Source organism: Hippopotamus amphibius, chromosome 6, assembly GCF_030028045.1.
Source record: "Hippopotamus amphibius kiboko isolate mHipAmp2 chromosome 6, mHipAmp2.hap2, whole genome shotgun sequence".
NCBI lineage: Eukaryota > Metazoa > Chordata > Mammalia > Artiodactyla > Hippopotamidae > Hippopotamus > Hippopotamus amphibius.
Window position 1 is genome coordinate 20,740,339 of NC_080191.1, and position 20,202 is coordinate 20,760,540.

At 36.8% G+C, this 20,202-nt stretch overlaps 1 protein-coding gene across 7 annotated transcripts in view; it reads right to left on the reverse strand.

Moving 5' to 3' along the window:
* CDK19 (cyclin dependent kinase 19) overlaps positions 1 to 20,202 on the reverse strand; it is a 166,828-nt gene that overhangs the window by 43,006 nt on the left and 103,620 nt on the right. For all 7 annotated transcript variants that reach the window (XR_009054315.1, XM_057738932.1, XM_057738930.1 and 4 more), the window contains 2 exons: positions 10,736 to 10,846; positions 8,743 to 8,883 (listed from right to left, as the gene is read on the reverse strand). Coding sequence is in view for 6 of the 7 variants with exons in the window: in XM_057738932.1 (XP_057594915.1) it covers positions 8,743 to 8,883; positions 10,736 to 10,846 (252 nt within the window). In the remaining variant the exon portion in view is untranslated. The remainder of the gene's footprint in view (positions 1 to 8,742; positions 8,884 to 10,735; positions 10,847 to 20,202) is intronic.

Here is a 20,202-nt window from a genome sequence, read left to right on the forward strand (position 1 = left end):
TTCAAGTCTCCCACTATTATTGTGTTACTGTCGATGTCCCCTTTTATAGCTGTTAGCATTTGCCTTATGTATTGAGGTGCTCCTATATTGGGGGCATAGATATTTACCATTGTGATATGTTCTTCTTGGATGGATCCCTTGATCATTATGTAGTGCCCTTCCTTGTCTCTTTTAATAGTCTTTACTTTCAAGTCTAATTTGTCTGATATGAGTATTGCTACTCCAGCTTTCTTTTGACTTCCATTTGCATGGAATATCTTTTTCCATCCCTTTACTTTCAGTCTATATGTATCCCTTGGTCTGAAGTGGGTTTCTTGTAGGCAGCATATAGAAGGGTCTTGTTTTTGTATCCATTCAGCCAGTCTGTGTCTTTTGGTTGGAGCATTTAATCCATTTACATTTAAAGTGATTATTGACATGTGTGTTCCAATTACCATTTTCTTAATTGTTTTGGGTTTGTATTTGTAGGTGTTTTCCTTTTCTTGTGTTTCCTACTTAGAGAAGTTCCTTTAGCACTTGTTGTAAGGCTGGTTTGGTGGTGCTGAATTCTCTTAACTTTTGCTTGTCTGGAAAGCTTTTGATTTCTCCCTCAAATCTGAATGAGATTCTTGCTGGGTAAAGTATTCTTGGCTGTAGGTTTCTCTCTTTCAGGACTTTCAGTATATCCTGCCATTCCCTTCTGGCCTGCAGAGTTTCTGTAGAAAGGTCAGCTGTTATCCTGATGGGTTTTCCCTTATATGTTGTTTGTTGCTTTTCTCTTGCTGCTTTTAATATTTTTTCTTTGTGTTGAATTGTCGTTAGTTTGATTAATATGTGTCTTGGTGTATTTCTCCTTGGGTTTATTCTGTATGGGACTCTCTGTGCTTCTTGGACTTGGTTCATTATTTCCTTTCCCATGTTGGGGAAGTTTTCCACTAGAACCTCTTCAAATATTTTCACAGACCCTTTCTTGTTTTCTTCTTCTTCTGGGATGCCTATAATTCGAATGTTGGTACGTTTAAGGTTATCACTGAGGTCTCTGAGGCTGTCTTCTAGTCTTTTTATTTTTTTATCTTTTTCCTGCTCTGTGGCGTTTATTTCTTCCATTCTATCTTCCAACTCACTTATTCGTTCTTCTGCCTCAGTCATTCTGCTGGTTATAGCATCTAGAGTATTTTTAATTTCAGTTATTTTGTTATCCATTGCTGTTTGTTTTTCTGAGTTCTTATGAACTGTTTCTTGTACTTTCTCTAATTTGTTATCGAGATTTTGTATCATTTTTACTATCATTACTCTAAATTCTTTTTCAGGCATTTTTCCTATTTCCTCCTCATTTATTTGGTCTTGTGGGTTTTTTTCCTGCTCCTTTGCCTGCATGGTGTTTCTTTGTTTCCTCATGGTTGTCCAAGATTTTGGGGTTGCTTGTCCTGGTGATAGAGGTGTTTATAGAAGACTGTCCAAGCCTCAGACTAATGTCCAAGTATTGGATTAGACGAATATTCAGTCGGCTATGTCAGGTTCTCCGCAGCCCTTTCCGGTGTCCGAGGCCGTCTGCTGGTGTTCAGCTGGTTCTCTGTGGGAATGACTGCGTCCTTCCGTGCATTCCCAATGCATCTGTGGAGAGGGATGCACTCCACGTCTCTCTACTTCGCCGCCATCTTTTTCTCACATTATAATGTTTTTTCACTCTCTAGAACTAGAACTACCCCAAAACTCTTACTACCCAAGCAACTTTTATACATGGAAAAAATTATATATGATAGGAAGGGACTTCTTGCATTTTCTTTACTATATTGTAACTAAATAAAAAGGACAATAACAGGATTCAAACATCATTTAAAACACTCTCAGACTCTATGGTAGGCAGCTTCAGACACAGTTCCCAATCATCCCCATCCCCAGTATACACACTCTTATGCTTATGTAAGTACTCCTCTTGAGTATGGGCTATACCTAGTGACTTCTAATGAACAGAATACAGCAAAATTAATGAGGTGTCACTTCCATGATTAACTTACAGAAGACAGTGACTTCCATCTTGCTAACACACACACTCTCTCTCTCGCCCTCATGTTTGCCACTCTGGTAAAGAACACTGCCATGGGGGACTTCCTAGGTGGTGCAGTGGAGTAGCCCCTGCGCACCACAATGAAGAGTAGCCCCTGCTCTCTGCAACTAGAGAAAGCCCGTGTGCAGCAACGAAGACCCAACACAGCCAATAAATAAATAAAATTAAAAAAAAAAAAAAAGAACACTGCCATGTTTTGAGATGCTCTATGGAGAGGCTCATGTGACAAGGAACCAAGGAAGGCCTCCACCCATTAGCCTGTGAGGAAATGAATCCTGCAGAAAACCACGTGAATGAACTAGAAGTGGACTCTTCCCAATCCAGACTTGAGTTGACTGCAACCTTTTAAAGAGACTCTGGGGACTTCCTAGGTGGCGCAGTGGTTGAGAATCTGCCTGCCAGTGCAGGGGACACGGGTTCAATACCTGCCCCGGGAAGATTCCACATGCCCCAGAGCAACTAAGCCTGTGTGCCACAACTACTGAGCCTGCGCTCTAGAGCCCGTGAGCCACAGCTATTGAGACTGTGTGCCACAACTACTGAAGCGCACGCGCCTAGAGCCCATGCCCTGCAACAAGAAAAGCCACCACAATGAGGTGCCCTCGCAAAACAATGAAGAGTAGCCCCCACTTTCTGCAACTAGAGAAAGCCCGTGTGCAGCATCGAAGACCCAACGCAGCCAATAAATAAATACATACATTAAAAAAAATAATTAAAAAAAATAGACTCTGAAACAGAGAATCCAGGTAAGCCACACCTAGATCCCTGGCCCATAGAATCTATGAGATGATAAATGTTGTTTAAAGATACCCCATTTGGGGGCAATTTGTTACTAATACACACTTAAAATACACATAGCCAACATGTCATAAACAACCTACAATGCTGTTGAAAATCCAGTAAGAATTCTGCCTGAACAAGCGGTGTGTCATAAGGAAGAAAAAAAATCATTAAACCAAAACTATGTAGTTTTGTCAGTTAATATGATAAAATATCCAGAGTCATATATTATACATTTCTCTGTAGCTAGAATGTCTATTGCCTCCTTTTCTTTAGTCAGCTGAATTATAACCAACTCTAAGTATTGGCAAGTATTATTATTATTATTATTACTAAACTCTAATAGTATAAATGTCTTCAGGTCTGTGACAGAAGTAACTTTTTAACAATCCAAAACTATTTAGATGTTAGTAATAAAACTCAAAAGATTACTGGATTTAAAATTATTATCTCTCAATTGGATCTCACAAACATCTCCATATACCGTGTTTACAGACCTTATACTAGTTGTTTGTGCCTGTGGACTTCAAAAACCCACTATTAACCCACTATTGTGAACAAGAATTACCATTCAAAACTCAAGTTTATATTTTGGGATGGGACTTCCACAATATTTTTTTAAACCCAGAGCTAGTCAGGGCCCATTCATTCAAGTTCTCCATTCAGTAAAAACCTAGCATTTATCATCTGCTAGGTGCAGAGATATGAAAGTAAAAAAGAGTTTAACAGTTCAGTTTATGCCACTGATCCAGTAGCAATATTCTGCAACAAAGGAGCCATAAATCCTCTTAACAGTATTATCATTTAGCCAACATTTCTCTACCTTTGCTAAGGAATAATGTACAATTGCCAGATGCTTTGCTAAAATTCAATTCAAGTAACTTATAAGTACAAACAATATGCCAATGCTAGGAATACAGAAATTAGTAAGATAAGATCCTTGCTCTCAAGAAGCTCATAATTTTCAAAAAGAGATAAACTATATCTTGGCATTCTTCCAACCTACTAGAATAGTAATCCCATAAAAATGAGTCATCCTATATTTCATCTTCTTACTCTTAGCTATATCCTGCTATAAAATTAAAATATATCTTTCCTCCCTTGGTGTTTACAAGTTCCAAATATTTATAGACTTATGTCTCTACAGTCTCTCTGCTAAGATGAATATATTTAGCTCCTTTTCTCGTTTCTTTCTTTCTTTTTTTTTTTTTTGGCACACAGGCTTAGTTGCTCCGCGGCATGTGGGATCTTCCTGAAGCTGGTATCGAACCCGTGACCTCTGCATTGGCAGGTGGATTCTTAACCACTGCGCCACCTAGGAAGCCCTCTCGTTTCTTTTTAAAGCAATTCCTCAATATAAGTAATCTTTTTGGTGACTTTATTTAAATTCTCTATTTCTGTATTAAATTCGAGGATCCAAATGACAATTAAAATACTGTTCTAGGGCTTCCTAGGTGGCGCAGTGGTTAAGAATCCGCCTGCCAATGCAGAGGTCACGGGTTCGATCCCAGCTCCAGGAAGATCCCACATGCCGCGGAGCAACTAAGCCCGTGTGCCAAAAAAAAAAAAAAAAAAAAAATACTGTTCTAGATATGAAATCAATCACAATGAAAAACGCCAACCTCATTGATGATGTAATGCTTCTTTGTGTGAAGTTCAAAACACTGGTTTTTATTTACTTTTTAAATTTGTTGGGTTATACTATTACATTGCAAATTTATATTTACTCTAACACCTTTAATTGTATGGGTTTTCTAGGTTTTCACACCAAATGAAAATTTAGAGATGATATGCACTCTGAAACAGTTGTGACTAACAAACTGTGCAAAGCCAGATTTCCTACAGGAATAGGAAATGAAGCATTTAAAAGCCCTACTCATTGACTAAAACTACAACTCTACTCTCAAGCTCACACAAAAAATAATTCTTCAAATGTCTCCATCACACTTCTTTTAACCATATTCATACTTGATATACTCTATATTTCTGTATCTACCATAGAATATATCTATAAAGTAAACACAGTTTAAATCTTCTGCTTCTGAAAATACTTTGGCAAAATCATGACAACATGACAATATGGTCCAGATAGCAGGCCTCATGATCAGTGAAAGAATTGGTAGGCTATCACAGACTATATTCCTACTGGTTTAAAGTTTCTAATCTTACTAGAGTTACCTAGGGAGTAGAGGCACTAGGGGAATGTACAGGTAAAATACAAACAAGTGTTATACCAGGTCAAAACCACATACAGAACACATCTTCAATATTGTATCCGTGCTAATACAGATGGCTGATGGGCACATGAAAAGCGGCTCCACACAGCTAATTTTTAGAGAAATGCAAATCAAAACTACAGTGAGGTACCACCTCACACCAGTCAGAACAGCCATCATTAAAAAGTCTTTAAGTAACAAATGTTAGTGCAGCTACTATGGAAAACAGTATGGAGGTTCCTTAAAAAACTAAAAATAGAGTTACCATATGATCCAGCAATCCCATTCCTGGGAATATATCCAGACAAAGCTATAATTCAAAAAGATACATTCACCCTTATGTTTACAGCAGCACTATTCACAATAGCCAAGACATGGAAACAACCTAAATGTTCACCAACAAATAAAGATGTGGTACACATATACAATGGAATACTACCAAGCCATAAAAAAAAAAATGAAATAATGCCATTTGAAGCAACATGAATGCAGCTAGAAACTTTCATACTAAGTGAAGTAAGTCAGAAAGAGAAAGACAAATACCATATGATATCTTATATGTGGAATCTAAAATATGACACAAATGAACCTATCTATGAAACAGAAACAGAATCACGGGCATAGAGAACAGACTAGTGGCTGCCAAGCGGGAGGAGGTTGGGGGAGGGATGGAGTGGGAGGCTGGGGTTAGCACATGTAAGCTTTTATATATAAAATGGATAAACAACAAGGTCCTACTGTACAGCACAGAGAACTATATTCAATATCCTATAAGAAACCATCATGGAAAAGAATATTTTTGAAAAGAATGTGTGTGTGTGTGTGTGTGTATGTGTATAAAACTGAATCACTTTGCTGTACAGCAGAAATTAACACAACGTTGTAAATCAACTATTCCTCAATAAAAAAATATATGCATGTATTGTGTCCATGCTATGGATGAGGTAATAATAATCAATGATGGCTTCTTTAATGGGGAAAAATAATTTCATTCAGGGAAAAAAGAAACTTCATTAAACTTCCTAGCCTGATATTTAGGGCCTTTCCTCAATCAGGCTCCAACCCATGTCTTCCTAGTCTTACTTTATACCACCCTAATTCAGCTTATCCATTTTTGAGCCACACAGAACTACATATTCTCTCTGGGATAATTCAACTGCTTTCTCACCTCAAAAATGTTACATCCAACACTCCATTAGATTACCCTCATCTCTCAAATCTCTATTTAAATTCTACTCATCCTTCAAAGTCCAGCTCAAACAGCACCTCTCAAAAGCCTGCCCTTATCCCCCCACTCAGAACCTCTCCTAACCTTGAATAGCATTTAGTCTGTACTTCTCACACTGTCCTGATCACATTCTCTCATCTATCTTATAATTGTTTGTGTACATGTCACATTTCTTCTCTCAGACTAAACTCCTGAGAAGGTCTTGATACAGTCATGTTTGTACTGTCCTTACCCCTTCACACTTTGCACATGCAAGGAAATAATAAAAATTTATTTGGGAAGTGTGCTGAATACATATGTTACCTGATCCAAAAACATGCAGTAATAACCAATATTCTTACTGATATTCATTCACTAAGAAAATATTTACTCAGTACCTACTGTGTACTGGAGCAGTAGTGTACCAAAATGAGCCATAGACCCCACTCTCTCAATAAGTTCATGGTCTAGAACATCTTCTAGACATCTATATAAATTACTACAGTACTAATAGACAAATGCCAGAAGAGATGTAAAGATTAAGTACAACAGCAACCAACAAGGAGGAGAGATTATTTCCAAGTCAGGATGGATTTGAGGGTAAGTTTTAACATTTGTGCAGGTCCTGAAAGACAGGTAATATTTGAGTATATAGAGATGGGGTAAGGGGTTTTAAAGACAGGAGAAATAAAGGCCACTGAGGCAGGAACTCTCAGGAGGACCCAGGGAACAATCAGTAGTTAAACAGTACAGTGTAAGTAGAAGATAACAGGGATATAGAAGAAAAATTTTAAAGGCAGTTGGAGCTATACTAGATAAGACCTCAAAAGCCAAAAAAAGAAACTAGAGCCTTAGTCTGTAAGCAATGAGGAACTATTTCAAAGGTCTTGAGCAGGGGCTGAGTAATTATTCAGAAGGTCTAAAGTAGAATGGAAGGGAAAGAAATTGTTTACAAGGAGACAAGTTAAGAGGCTAGCACCAAATTACAAGAAAAAAGATACTAAAGGCCTGAACTAGGAATGAGGCACTAGGAATGGAAACAGATGAATGGAAGAGATATTTTGAAGGTGAAACTGACAGGACGAGGCAAGTTCTGGATGTGGAATACAAGGGCCTGCAAGTGGTAAAAGAAGTTTCTAGGCTAGGAGGTGGGTGGTGCCATAACCAAAGGAGAGGACACTAAAGCAGCAGCAGCTTTGGATGGGAGAAAACTGAGTCCTGGTTATATTAGGTTTCAGTACCATTGGATATTCATGCAGTGACACCACAAATAAAATGTGTTAATCTATGCTATTTAGAGCAAAATATATAATTTTGTGGGGGAAAAAAAAGAGTTGAGATTAATCTTCAGTAAAGGATTCTGATCAATGATTCAAACACGAATGACCTCAAAAATATAACTCATAGGCTATATTAAGTATATAGCAAATTAAAATCTAAGGCCATTTATGAAGGAGGGTTTAACCTAGAACAACTTCATATACCCAAGAATCATTTTAAAACACGCTGATTCGCAGGTAATAGAAAAGTGGATAAGTGGAAGGCTTTGAGAACCTTAGTTTAAAATTATGAGGTGAAATGCTTCTGTTGAAATGGTAAATGCATCTTTGTGTCATATGGCCCCAATTTAACTTCAATGCCACATCAAGAGATACTCAAGCCAGAAGACTAGGCCTGACTGACAAGGTAGCAAAGGGTACTATCTAGATCTCCTTATGTATTCATTCCTTTCTATAATAAATGCTTTCCCTCAATTCAAAAAACTAAGTCGACCTAGATTTATTCCTACTATATCCCTAGAACCGCCAAAAGCTTAAGCAAAATAAACTTCAAATTATAAACTCAGGGGTATTACAGCTATTCGGTACCCATATTTCTTAAGAACAAACAAACAAAAAATCTCATCAATACAAACTAAAACGATAACAATGAAAAGATGAATAACATATAATTTGACATTAATAAATGTGCGTTATACGTGTACTGAGTGAAAAAATAAAATCAAACATTTGAATGGCGGCTAATATGCCTAATAGGTATATTTCCCCGTTAGGTTTCCTCCTTTACTTATTGTTAATACTAATAACATTCTATTTACTGGATGCAATGTCATTACTTCAGTTTAGCTTTGAAAACGACGAGAACTCAATCCTTAATTATTAGAGCTTTTACTAACGATGAGCAAAATTACGAAAAACAAAATGGAGCAAAAGTTGCTTGTTTCAGAAGGCCGTCCCATTAGGGTTACGCCGACCACCTGCTGAAAACCACACCGACATTTTATAGATGTCGTAAATGCAAGGGGAGTGGCACACACCAAAAGTTAATATCAGCAATCTTTTGATCACAGGCTTATGGGTGATTTTTATTTCCTTTTTTTTGCTTATGTGCATTTTCTAATTTTTCCATAATTAATGTTCATCATAACTGTACCAAGAAGAAAAGATATTTTAAAAAGAAAAAAACATATTGATTAAAGGAAACATACTTACCAGATCTCTGTGAAGCACCCAGTTTGCATGGAGGTAATGGATACCATCAAGAATCTGGTAAAGTAATGATTTAACCATAGATCTTGGCAACTGCATGGGCTTTTTATTTGCTTTTGATGCTCGGTGAAACTTAATAATATGCTAAAAATTAAAAAATATATATTATAATAACATAGTCTTTGCCTGTGTCAATAAAACACAATCAAGGCTGCAATAAATTCTCTACATTTTAAGATTACTTATTAAAGGCCAATAATGACACAAAGAAAAATAATTTGAATAATAAGATCAAACCAAAACAGAATCTATATTGAGGGTGAATGTGACAGTATTAATGTGGTTATAATGATGATTTACTGAAACTACTATTTTCATTAAATAAAACCAAGAAGTAAAAAGGGTTGATTTTTTTTTCCCAATCTTTATTAGAGTACAGTAGCTTTACACTGTTCTGCCAGTTTCTGCTGTACAACAAAGTGAATCAGCTGTGTTTATACATATATCCCCATATCCCCTCCCTCAAGAGCCTCCCTCCCACCCTCCCTATCCCACCCCTCTAGGTCATCAGCAATCACTGAGTTGATCTCCCTGTGTTAGGCAGTTGCTTCCCACCAGCTATCTATTTTACATTTGGTAGTGCATATATGTCAATACTACTCTTTCACTTTGTTCCAGCTCCTCCTTCCCCACCTCTCCACGTCCTCAAGTCTGTTCTCTACATCTGCGTCTTTATTCTTCCTTTGCCACTCAGTTCATCAATACCAATTTTTTTCTGATTCCATATATATGTGTTAGCATAGGGTTGATATTGTAAAACTTGCTTAAAAATAGTATTAATTGTATTCTCTACTAACAGAAAGAAAGAGTACATGAAAGGGAAAAAAACCTGTAAATCTTCACTATTCTATAAAAAGTTAGTACGTGGTGTATTTGGGTAACTTCACTGACTATATGTATATTAGAATTATTGGAAAGTTCCACCTTCTTTTGCCACATAATGAAATTAGGATATATTCTTAGTAGTCAATATTGAATAGCAAATCACTAGAATAGAGCAGGGAGAGAAAAATGGGGAATTCAATCCCACTGAAATAAATACAACTGGATCACCATATTCGAACTGTGAGTTATAAAAACATTGTAATGAAGGGGAAGAAATTCTCCCTGCCCCCCACACTCCCACATCCACCTCCATCTCCACCCAACCCTTGTCCAAAACATGCCAAAATGGGTACTGAATATCCATAACAGAGGAGGTTCTTGTCAGTATCTGCTGTAAGAGCATAAACTGAAATTTCTTTCAAGACCTATGAGTTTGTTAAAGCTATTCCTAAAAACACTTGTAATTTATACAGAGGACAAACCACACTATATTGAATCAAAATTTAATTATCCAAAATTTGAACTTACTGCCAAGTTTGAATTTTTTTACTTTTGGCAATTCCTGGGATAAAATGTTTAAATGCCCTGATTCCTAACTTTAAACATGTGGAATTAGAATTTTTGGCTTCTTTTATATATTGATAAAAACATCCCTAATTTTGCAAAACCATATGTATTCTTCTATTTGGTAGAGTCAGTTTTAAATGGCAAAATGCTGCAAGAGTCTGACCTTAACTTAGAGAGGGAAACTATTTACAAGTATATAACCAGTTAAACTTGAATTACTGTGTGGACCACAAAAGAAAGTAATTTTCACTACATATATTAGTAAACTGCCATTAATTACTTGCATAAAATTACAATCTCCCACTCACTAACATTTTTTGAAGTGAAATTTCTGAATGTTACAAATACTATCTTCTCAGTAAAATAGGATATTAACGTTTACTGTTCTAATGCTCTTAAATCAAAATTTACATTTAGTATATTTATTTTGAACGATGGTGCACAGAGCAAGTTTTCCTTTCTATGCATTCGCAATATGTAGTACACACATTTATTTCTTCATACCTATATAAAATTACCCTAAAAATAGTTAGTTTAGACTTACCCATAAATCATGTTCTGCATAATCAAACAGCAGCCACACCTTCCTGTCACTGTGAGAAAGGAACACCTTCTGCAGGGCGATCACATTAGGGTGCTTCAATTCTCGCAAAAGCTGAATGCAAGAAGAAGAGAGGGGTCACTATTCTGTTAGCAGGGGTGGGCGTGGGGAGGATGCACATCCTATAACTTCAAAATGAAATTTTTGAAAATTTAGACAATCCAGATAAGCAACATTAAAAAAAAAAATAACAGCACCCAAATACCACGACTTTGAGATAAGCTCTGTCAACATCTTGGTGCATCTCTTTCCAGTCCTTTTTCTATGTGTATGTGTGTGTGGTGTTTTTTTTTTTTTTAATATATTTATTTGGCTGCACTGGGTCTTATTTTGTGGCACACAGGATCTTCATTGCCGTGTGCGGGATCTGTAGTTGCAGCATGTGGGATCTAGTTCCCCAACCAGTGATCGAACCTGGGCCTCGTACACTGGGAGCATGGAGTCTTAGCCACTGGGCCACCAGGAAAGTCCCTCTGTGAGTTTGTTTTTTTTTTTTTTTTAACTACAGGAAAAGCTTCTTGGGAAGCAGGAATACTGCTTATATCCACTCCAGCACAGTATGTGCTCAATAAGTATTTGACAAAAGAAAGAAAGGTATTGAACAGTCCCTAACTTGTCCATGGCCTAGAGCATGAGGTTAAGGTTTTTTAGAAGAGTAGTAAGCATAAGGGAATGACTCTCAAACCCACTGATAAATACTGGCGTGGAGAAGAGGTCCTACATATAGGGAAAAGAATAGGCCTACACAAAGCAGAAGCTTCAAGCTGAACTCTGAAAATAAGAAGGAAAGAGAGACCAGATCAGCAAGTAAAAACTTAGTACTTGGCATGTAACAGGCAGTTGCTTGATAAAATATTCAGCAACAATAACATTAGCTGCTCAAGGTGAAAGCCTTATAAATATGCCTGCCTTATACTGTCTTTAACCAGGGTTCAGACTAATAGGTAGAAACATACTCAATTTGATAAATATTTCAAATGCCTTTTAAATGTAAAGCTCTGTGGAAGATACAAAAAGGGAGAGGGGACAAAACTTCTACTGAATACTTCCTATGTGCAAGATGATTGTATGTAAATGTTCTTCTCTCACTTAATCCTTCTAACAACGTTGTGATGCACACAGAAGCTGAGGTTCAGTGTAATAAAGATAACTTGAGCAAAGTTCAACATGAGAAAGAGAAGAGGTTTGGGTTTAAATAGATCTCTCCGATTTCAAAGTCCATGCTTTTTCCAATTCAGCTAAACTCCCTGTCTTCAATTCCCACAGTGTGATAGGGAAGACAGACACACAAATAGGTCAGTGAGGTAGAGAAAACTAAATCACTTAGCCATTCTAATAACTTTCAATGAGTAGAGCATACTGTGAGCGCCTGTGCTGGAATCATGTCAAAGTCATCTGAACTCCATGTCTAGAACTTTTATAGACCATTTCCCAGTTGCCTATTTCTTCACTACTTTCAATGACAGATTTCTCAATTCTCTCATTTTGGCTCTGTCACTCAGCTCCTTCTCTTCACCTACACCTTGACAATCTTGCTGGAAAGTGCTCTACCAGCTATAATTGGGGCTTGATTCCCAGATGTCACTCCCTGGGTTCTTACTCCAAACTGTATGCCCTGAAACACAGCTAAGACATAAAGGTAGAATGGGCTGAGCTGCCCCTAGCAGGCCTTTTCTTCTCGCAGCCTGCCTCAGGATTCTACCTGTATTTCCTGTTGGATCTAGGTGGGAAAAGAGGAGCTGGAAGAAAAATGACCAGGGAAGACACAACGGTCCCACTCCCTTGCTGGGGAGGCAAAGGGGGCAGAATTAGGTGGGTGCTCAGCTACTAGCTACTATCTCTGTTCCCATGGCCTAAGAAATGTTAAGCAGTCCTGCTTCTGGCTTCAGATGTAAATATTAGACATAATGTGCTTCTAATTAACGATGCAAGCATAGAAAGTGGCATTTTGGAGGAATGCAGAGCTATACTCAGACAGTTTCCTGCTTACTGAATGCTTTAGGCTCCCAGATTCGGTCAAATAATGTGTTGAATGATAACCCCACTTGCCACAATCAACTTTGGTATTGATGAACTTAAAGAGTTTGATCTTATTAAGTGTCTACCCAGAATATGTTCTCTTTCTTGCCTGCAGGGGAAGGAAACGTGAAACTCACTTCTGCATCTAAACCAGGCTCTTGAAACACCAAACACTGGCAAAGACCCCTGAACCCCAGACCCCACTTGTCTGGGAGAGGGCATGTCACATGTAGCAATATTTAATCAACACCTCTAAAAAAATTATGTTTTTTGTGACTACAAATTACTGATCCCTCTACAATGAATTACACGTTTAAACATTATTTTGAATAGGTAATACATTTACATAGTTCAAAAATCAGAAGTATGTAAAAGGATATACATTGAGATGCCTCATTACCACCTCTGCCCCCAGTGACCACAGGCCCTACTTCTCCTCTTGCCTCTTAGAAGTTACAACTTTTATTAGTTGCTTGGTAATCTTTCCAATGCTTATGCAAATAAAAGCAAATATGAATATTTACACAAAAGATAGCACTTATTTATTTTTTATGTTATCTTGGAAATCTCTCATTATCCATACAATATTAGTTTATAGAAATCTTTCTTGTTCTTTGTTACAGCTCCATGGTATTTCCAAGTCACTTTTTTTTGTGGTAAAAGATATATGACATAAAATTTACCATTTTAACCATTTTACCATTTACTATTTCTCAGTGGCATTAAGTACATTCATATTATTGTGCAAGAATCACTGCTGTATCCTTTCCCCAGAACCTTTTCACCATCACAAACTGAAACTCAGTGCCATTACACAACATCTCCCAGCCCCTGGTATCCACTATTCTACTTTCTGTCTCTATGAATTTGACTATCCCAGGTACCTCATATAAACTGTACTGTTCAGTATTTGTTCTTTTCTGTCTGGCTTCTTTCACTTAACATGTATTCAAGATTCATCCATGTTGTAGCATGTATCAGAATTTCCTTCCTTTTTAAGGCTAAGTAATATTCCATTGTATGCACACACCACATTTGCTTATTCATTCATCCCTCCCATCATCCCATGGACATCTGGGTTGATTTCACCTTTAGGCTATTATGAATAATGCTGCCTTGAAGACTGATGTACAAATACCTGCTTGAGTCCTTGCTTTCAATTCTTTTACATACTTAGAAGAATTGCTGGATCCTATAGTAATTCTGATTTTTTTGAGGAATTGCCATGCAAATTACCTTTTAACATGACACACAGGAGGGAAGAGGGTAAAGTTTGCAACTACATGCATTTACTAGAAAATTTCCCCTAATCCCCAAAACTGCATTGTATAGAAATATACATCTTCCATTTCTGCATACCTATCATATGTCTTTTCTACTCTCCAGGTCTTTTTTTTGGCCACACCACACAGCATGTGGGATCTTAGTTCTCCAACCAGGGATCGAACCTATGCCCCCCGCAGTGGAAGTACAGAGTGGACAACCCTACAGGTCTTTATAAGTCACTCAATATCAATGCACAGGCAGGCTAAGGCTAAGAAACAGCAAGCTGTTTTGTTCCCTCTCCTAATTTCACTCTACAGCCAGAGTAGTGTTTCAAAAATACAGAGCTGCAGCCATAAAAAAAGAAGGAAATTTTGCCATTTGCAGCAACATCGATGGACTTGGAGGGCATTATGCTAAGTGAAATAAGTCAGACAGAGAAAGACAAATACTATATGATATCACTTACATGTGGAATCTAAAAAATACAACAAACTAGTGAACATAACAAAAAAGAAGCAGACTCACAGATATTGAGAACAAACTAATAGTTACCAGTGCGAGAGGGAAGGCAGGAGGAAAATACAGGAATAGGGGATTAAGAGGTACAAACTATTATGTATAAAATAAGCTCCAAGGACATATTGTACAACACAGGGAATATAGCCAATATTTTATAACTATAAATGGAGAATAACCTTTAAAAATTGTGAATCACTATATTATACACCTGTAACTGATATAATATTGTACATCATCTATACTTCAATTTAAAAAAAATACAAAATCGATCATCTCTGTCACTAGGGACAGAACTGAGGAAGTAAAGCAAGAGATAAGGCAAAGTCCAAATAATGAGGAGGTCTGTAAGCCATGCAGAAGTGTCACCAGCGAGGTTCTTCAATATCACTAGAAACTTGCTGGGTGCAGTGTGTTAATGGAGAAGCCAGCTGACATAAAAGGTACCACACTGTGACTTTCTTCCGTGTATGTGTCATGGTCATGGTCGGGCCACTGAACAAGCGACTTCGAGGGTGATGGAGTTTAAGATGACTCAGATTTGACTTCACTGAATCATGTGTACTTGATATGTATTTATATTAGTATACTTTTATACAGTTTTAACTGTTTATGTCTGCACCTGCTAGCAGACCATAAGCTCCTTGAGGACAAAGAGAAATTTAAATTTATCTCTACAGGGACTAGCACAATTCGTGGCATGTAGAAGGAGCTTTTTCACGTGATCTCATCCAGTCTGGAGGCTTTAAATGTCACCTGTACACATTAACTCCCAAATGTTTATTTCTAGCCTACACATATTCCCTGAAGTCCAGCTACTTATGTATATGTAGCTGCTTCCGCATCTCTACTTGAATGTCTAAAAGCCGATACTGAGGTTGTGATCTCCACCTCCCCTGCCCACTTCCCTAACTGCTCTTCCCTGATCTCAGTTAATAGCAACTCCATCATTCCAGTTACTCAGGCAAAAAATCTCATCTACTTTAGCTCAATCCTCAATATCACCTCCTCAATTCGTCTCTGGTCCTTCTATTTAAAATCATAACCACCCCTCTGCATCTTTATTTTTCTGCAAAGTACTATCACTATCAAACATACTATAGCTCTCCATCTCTTATCCATAATCCTAGAGAGCTCAGAAAACCAAAAGCTCTCTAGTAACTCAGGTAGAAAAAAAAATTTACATTTCAATGGAAAAAAATGCATTGTCAAAGACACATCATTTCAGGTTATCTGATTCGGATTCTATGGAAGCTATTTTACAACTCTGTAGATTATAGATAACTGAGAACAATGCAGAATAATTCATGTCTATCTACGTGCAAATTCTGTCCTGTCCTGTAGATGTTCACTGGCTTCCCTCTCCCACTGTGGGAGATGTTAGTTTTTCCTTAATTTGCGCATCATTTTAATATTCCTGATCTACAAATCTGCCTGTCCTATGGATTCTTCTTTGAACGGGTTATAAAATCTACTTGATTCCTTCATTTAATAAGTTAAATGAAATCTTTAAAATGTGTTCATTTCATATCTGGATCATAGTCATAATTTACCTATTTTGAAAATTACCCTTTAATACTCATTTTATGGAAGTATCTTATTTGCATTAACATGAAGCTACTATAGTCTTTATTTGGCCCACTGAGTGTGAATGCTCATACTTTTATTACAAATGAAATATTAATAGGTTTGGTTACTGCATCAGAATTCCCCGTGGGTGTTAGATAATATATTTCACATTATCTTTCTAATGATGATTTATTTTATGTTGTTTATTGTCTCTCTCCATTAACATGTGAGCTCCATGAAGGCAAAGTTTCCACTGGTTTTATATCCCCCGTGCTTAAAATGGTACCTAGCATATAGTAAGTACTCAATAAATATTTGTCATAAGAATTAAATCAGCTGAACTTACCTGGGTCTTACAAAATCAACCAGTAAATATCTTGGAATATTATAAAACATTGCTATCCTTTCAAAAGGATATTGAATGATTTTGTTTTTAATAAACTGAAAAGACTATGTCTAAAATAGTTCTTCTAGGGACTTTCCACAAGCTACATTTACTTTAGGCTTAAAAAGGAATTGTTCTCTCTACTAGCACCCGCTCTAGCAAAAGTATGAGTGCTGGCTTGATCTAAAGAGCAGAAACATAGCTCTTAGTAGCTCAGGGTGAGATATTTAACCTGGTACAGAACCAGAAAAGCAAAGGGGTACTATGAGTGTGTTCCTTGAAAGGACTGTGAATGCAATAAATGCTACAACATCCTGAAGAAAACGATACATAGGAACAGGGAACAAAGGGAGACACACTGAGGAACTAAAGCAGAGATTAATCAAATCATTGTTTACTTTCAAGGCTGGCAAAAAAAAATATGCTAGGCCTTAAACAAAGGCCACACAAAAGTGTATTCTCTGTCTCTATTTACTGAAACAAAAAAGTAAATTTCTCTACTGCTATTTACTGAAGAAACAAATGAACAAAAACAGTAAATAACACAAATGGCCAATATTAACAAAACTGATAAGTAAATTATGGTATATCCACATATCTCAGTCTCAAATACATATGCCAAGAGTTTTTAAATACATGAGAAAAGACTTATGCTATAATGCTATAATAAAAAGGCTGTGTGGTGATCGTTCTGTAATGTACAGAAATATTGAATTACTATATTGTGCACATGGAACAAAGGTAGTGTTGTAGGTCAATTAGACTTCAATTTTAAAAAATCAGAGAAAGGAAAAAATGTGTTTTTTTTCCCTAGGCAGGCAAGCTGGTATAAGATTTCCCATTTCTTTGCCTTTATCAGATTTAAATTTCATCTTTTATTTTGGAGGAGGGTGAAAGGGGATCAGAATATCCCACTCCAAACGATGACACTTTGGTATAAGAATGATTTTGAGCTGAAGGCATGTGAGATTCAACAGAAGCAGAAAGGAGCCTTCCTGGAGCTTCCCTTATCTAAACGTAGAAACCCTAAGAATTGAGGACTGCCATAAATCCCCTCTCCCGGGGAAGTTTTATGACCATGAAGAAGACAGAAAGTCGGCCTTGCATTGGATCAGCACAAACAAACCATGCTGAGATAGCCCTTATCTTCCATTGGTTTCCCCTATATATTTACCTTCCCACAGTCTGCAGCCCCTAGAAGCCTAAAGCCCTTTCTTTTGTCCCGTCATGTCTCTACAATTTACTGCTCTTTGTTAAAAATGACATCAGGTCTCAGGCCTAACCCATTTCTTGGCATCTTCATTTCTTTTCTAGGAAGGCCCCTGTGTCACACAAAACTTAACATCAAATAAAATTTGTATGCTTTTCTCTTGTTAAAAAACAAAAAATTAAAATAAATAAAAGGATGCAAAACATAAAATATGTTTATAAAACAGGAAATATACCAAAACATTAATATAGTTATCTCTGGGTGGTGGGATGATGTGATTTTTCTTTCTTCCTATTTTTCTACTTTACAAGTTTTCTATAATGAGCACTACTCTTATAATTTATATATACACGCACGCGCGCACGCACACACAAAGAAAAGATGGCTCTCTCTCTCCAGAAATCTACCTGCTAAGATAAGATATCAATACTATCATGCTAGTTAAGCTTCTTACACAGTTGATCTGAGAAGGGATAAAAGAAAGGAGATGATCATGCTTGTACTTGCCTGAATTCTTGGCAAAATCAGATTTTACCAACGGACTTTAATCTCTTGTCACACAAATACTTGTTCAACATGGCATCATGCAACTACAAATATGTTTTAATCACATAAAGAGCAGTTAAGTTTAGCACGATTTTCCTGTGAAAATCCCACACCAAGTGATAACATCTCCTGTGCCAGACACTTACAGAGTACTAACGAGATCCAAAGGGGGCCTAATGAAGAATGTGCAGTGGGCATGCCAAGACTTTATCTGATCCCCCTTTCAGGGCATCTAAGTGACTATAAAAAGTGTCTACTTTTCACTGTCCTAAACATAAAACAATCTAAAGCTATAATCCTAAACTTTTTTCTCTAAAGCATTTAGGTTCCTGACTCCATTTGGGGAACCTTGTACTAGGCTAACAATTACAGAATCCATTTGTATTTTTATCCATATATCTTTCTTCCTCTTTCATCCGTACTTTCTGTTCTCCAAGTCTCTGATGCCCCCCAGGGCTTCCAGATTCCTTTTCAGGGTATCTAAATGGAAAGGGTCCTCTTATACTTCAATAACTCACTTATCTCAAAGTAAATTCAATTTTTTATTCTTATTTGATCTGTTTTAAGTAACAGTATGATTCATTTGACCATGGATCTTTATTTTTAGAAAACTTTATTTTAGAAAGCATTCATTGAGTGTATCTTTTTTCTTAATGTGTAACCCTCCTCTCTCTGGAAAAAAAAAAAAAACACGATAAATGAGGAAACATACTTTATGGTAAATAGGAGAATCACCTAATTTCAAAATACCCCAGCATTCCTAAACTGAAATTTAAAAAATAGCATTTTGAAACCTGACACTTTCATACCTTTTTGGAAGGACTTTACAAGTATAGATACATTATGACCTTCCAGCAGGTGGCACTCACACTCTTAAGAGGGGTCTATAAAATAGTAAACCAGCCCCAGTTCAAGGTAGCCCTAATTTTTTTTATTTTACTCTAGTGACACTGCTTAGGTACCAGTTCTTAAGCTTCAAGGAGGTCAATGTTCCCCACTGCCACCCAACAGAGTAACAGTGACGTAGCAGGTATAACGCAAAAAGTAGAGATTTTAGAATTCCGAGACCTGAGTTTCAATCCTGACCATAGCATATGACATAAAGCAAGTTGCTTAACCTCTCTGAGCCGTATGGAGGAATAAAAATGTCTACTGACAAGCAGTTTCTGCAAGGATTAAATGATTGTACATTAACTATATAACACAACACTCAGAAAATATTAAATATTTGACAAATTATAGTTATTACTCTTATACCCACCACTACTGGCAAGAATGTCATGAGGACTAAATGAGATAATATCTGTAGAATGCCTAGCATGCTACAAGTTCTTGATAAACAATAGCTGTCACTGTTGTACATAAGTGAGAAAGGCTAAGGACTCCACGTGGTCAGGGATACTTGTTCAAGAGAGAGAGATGCTGCGATGGGGAATGCCATCCCATCTCCTTACCAAAGTGCCTGAAACACTCCTCTAGTAGATTCTATAATAATAGTATAGCTAGAGGAAAGTTATTTCACTTTTCATTTTGCAACAAACAACCTAGTTTTCTTTTCTCTGGCTTCAAGTATTACACATACTTGGTCTGAGAGAGATATTTGAAACCAAGTGACGTCTGTAATGAATAAGAAGTTTACATCCCCTTGACTATGATAGCATATATGTTCTTTTTAAAACATGAATGTTTAACCTTTTATGTAACATATTCCATATGAGAAAACTGGATACACTTCTTGGATACAGGAGACTGGTTGAATAAATTAAGGTCCATCCCTACAGTAGAATATTATATAGCCATTAAAAAGAATGCAGTAAGAATAAGATAGATCTGTATTTTTGGTTTGTAAAGATTAGTAGGATATAGTATTAATTGATAAAGATGGAAAGAATATATAGC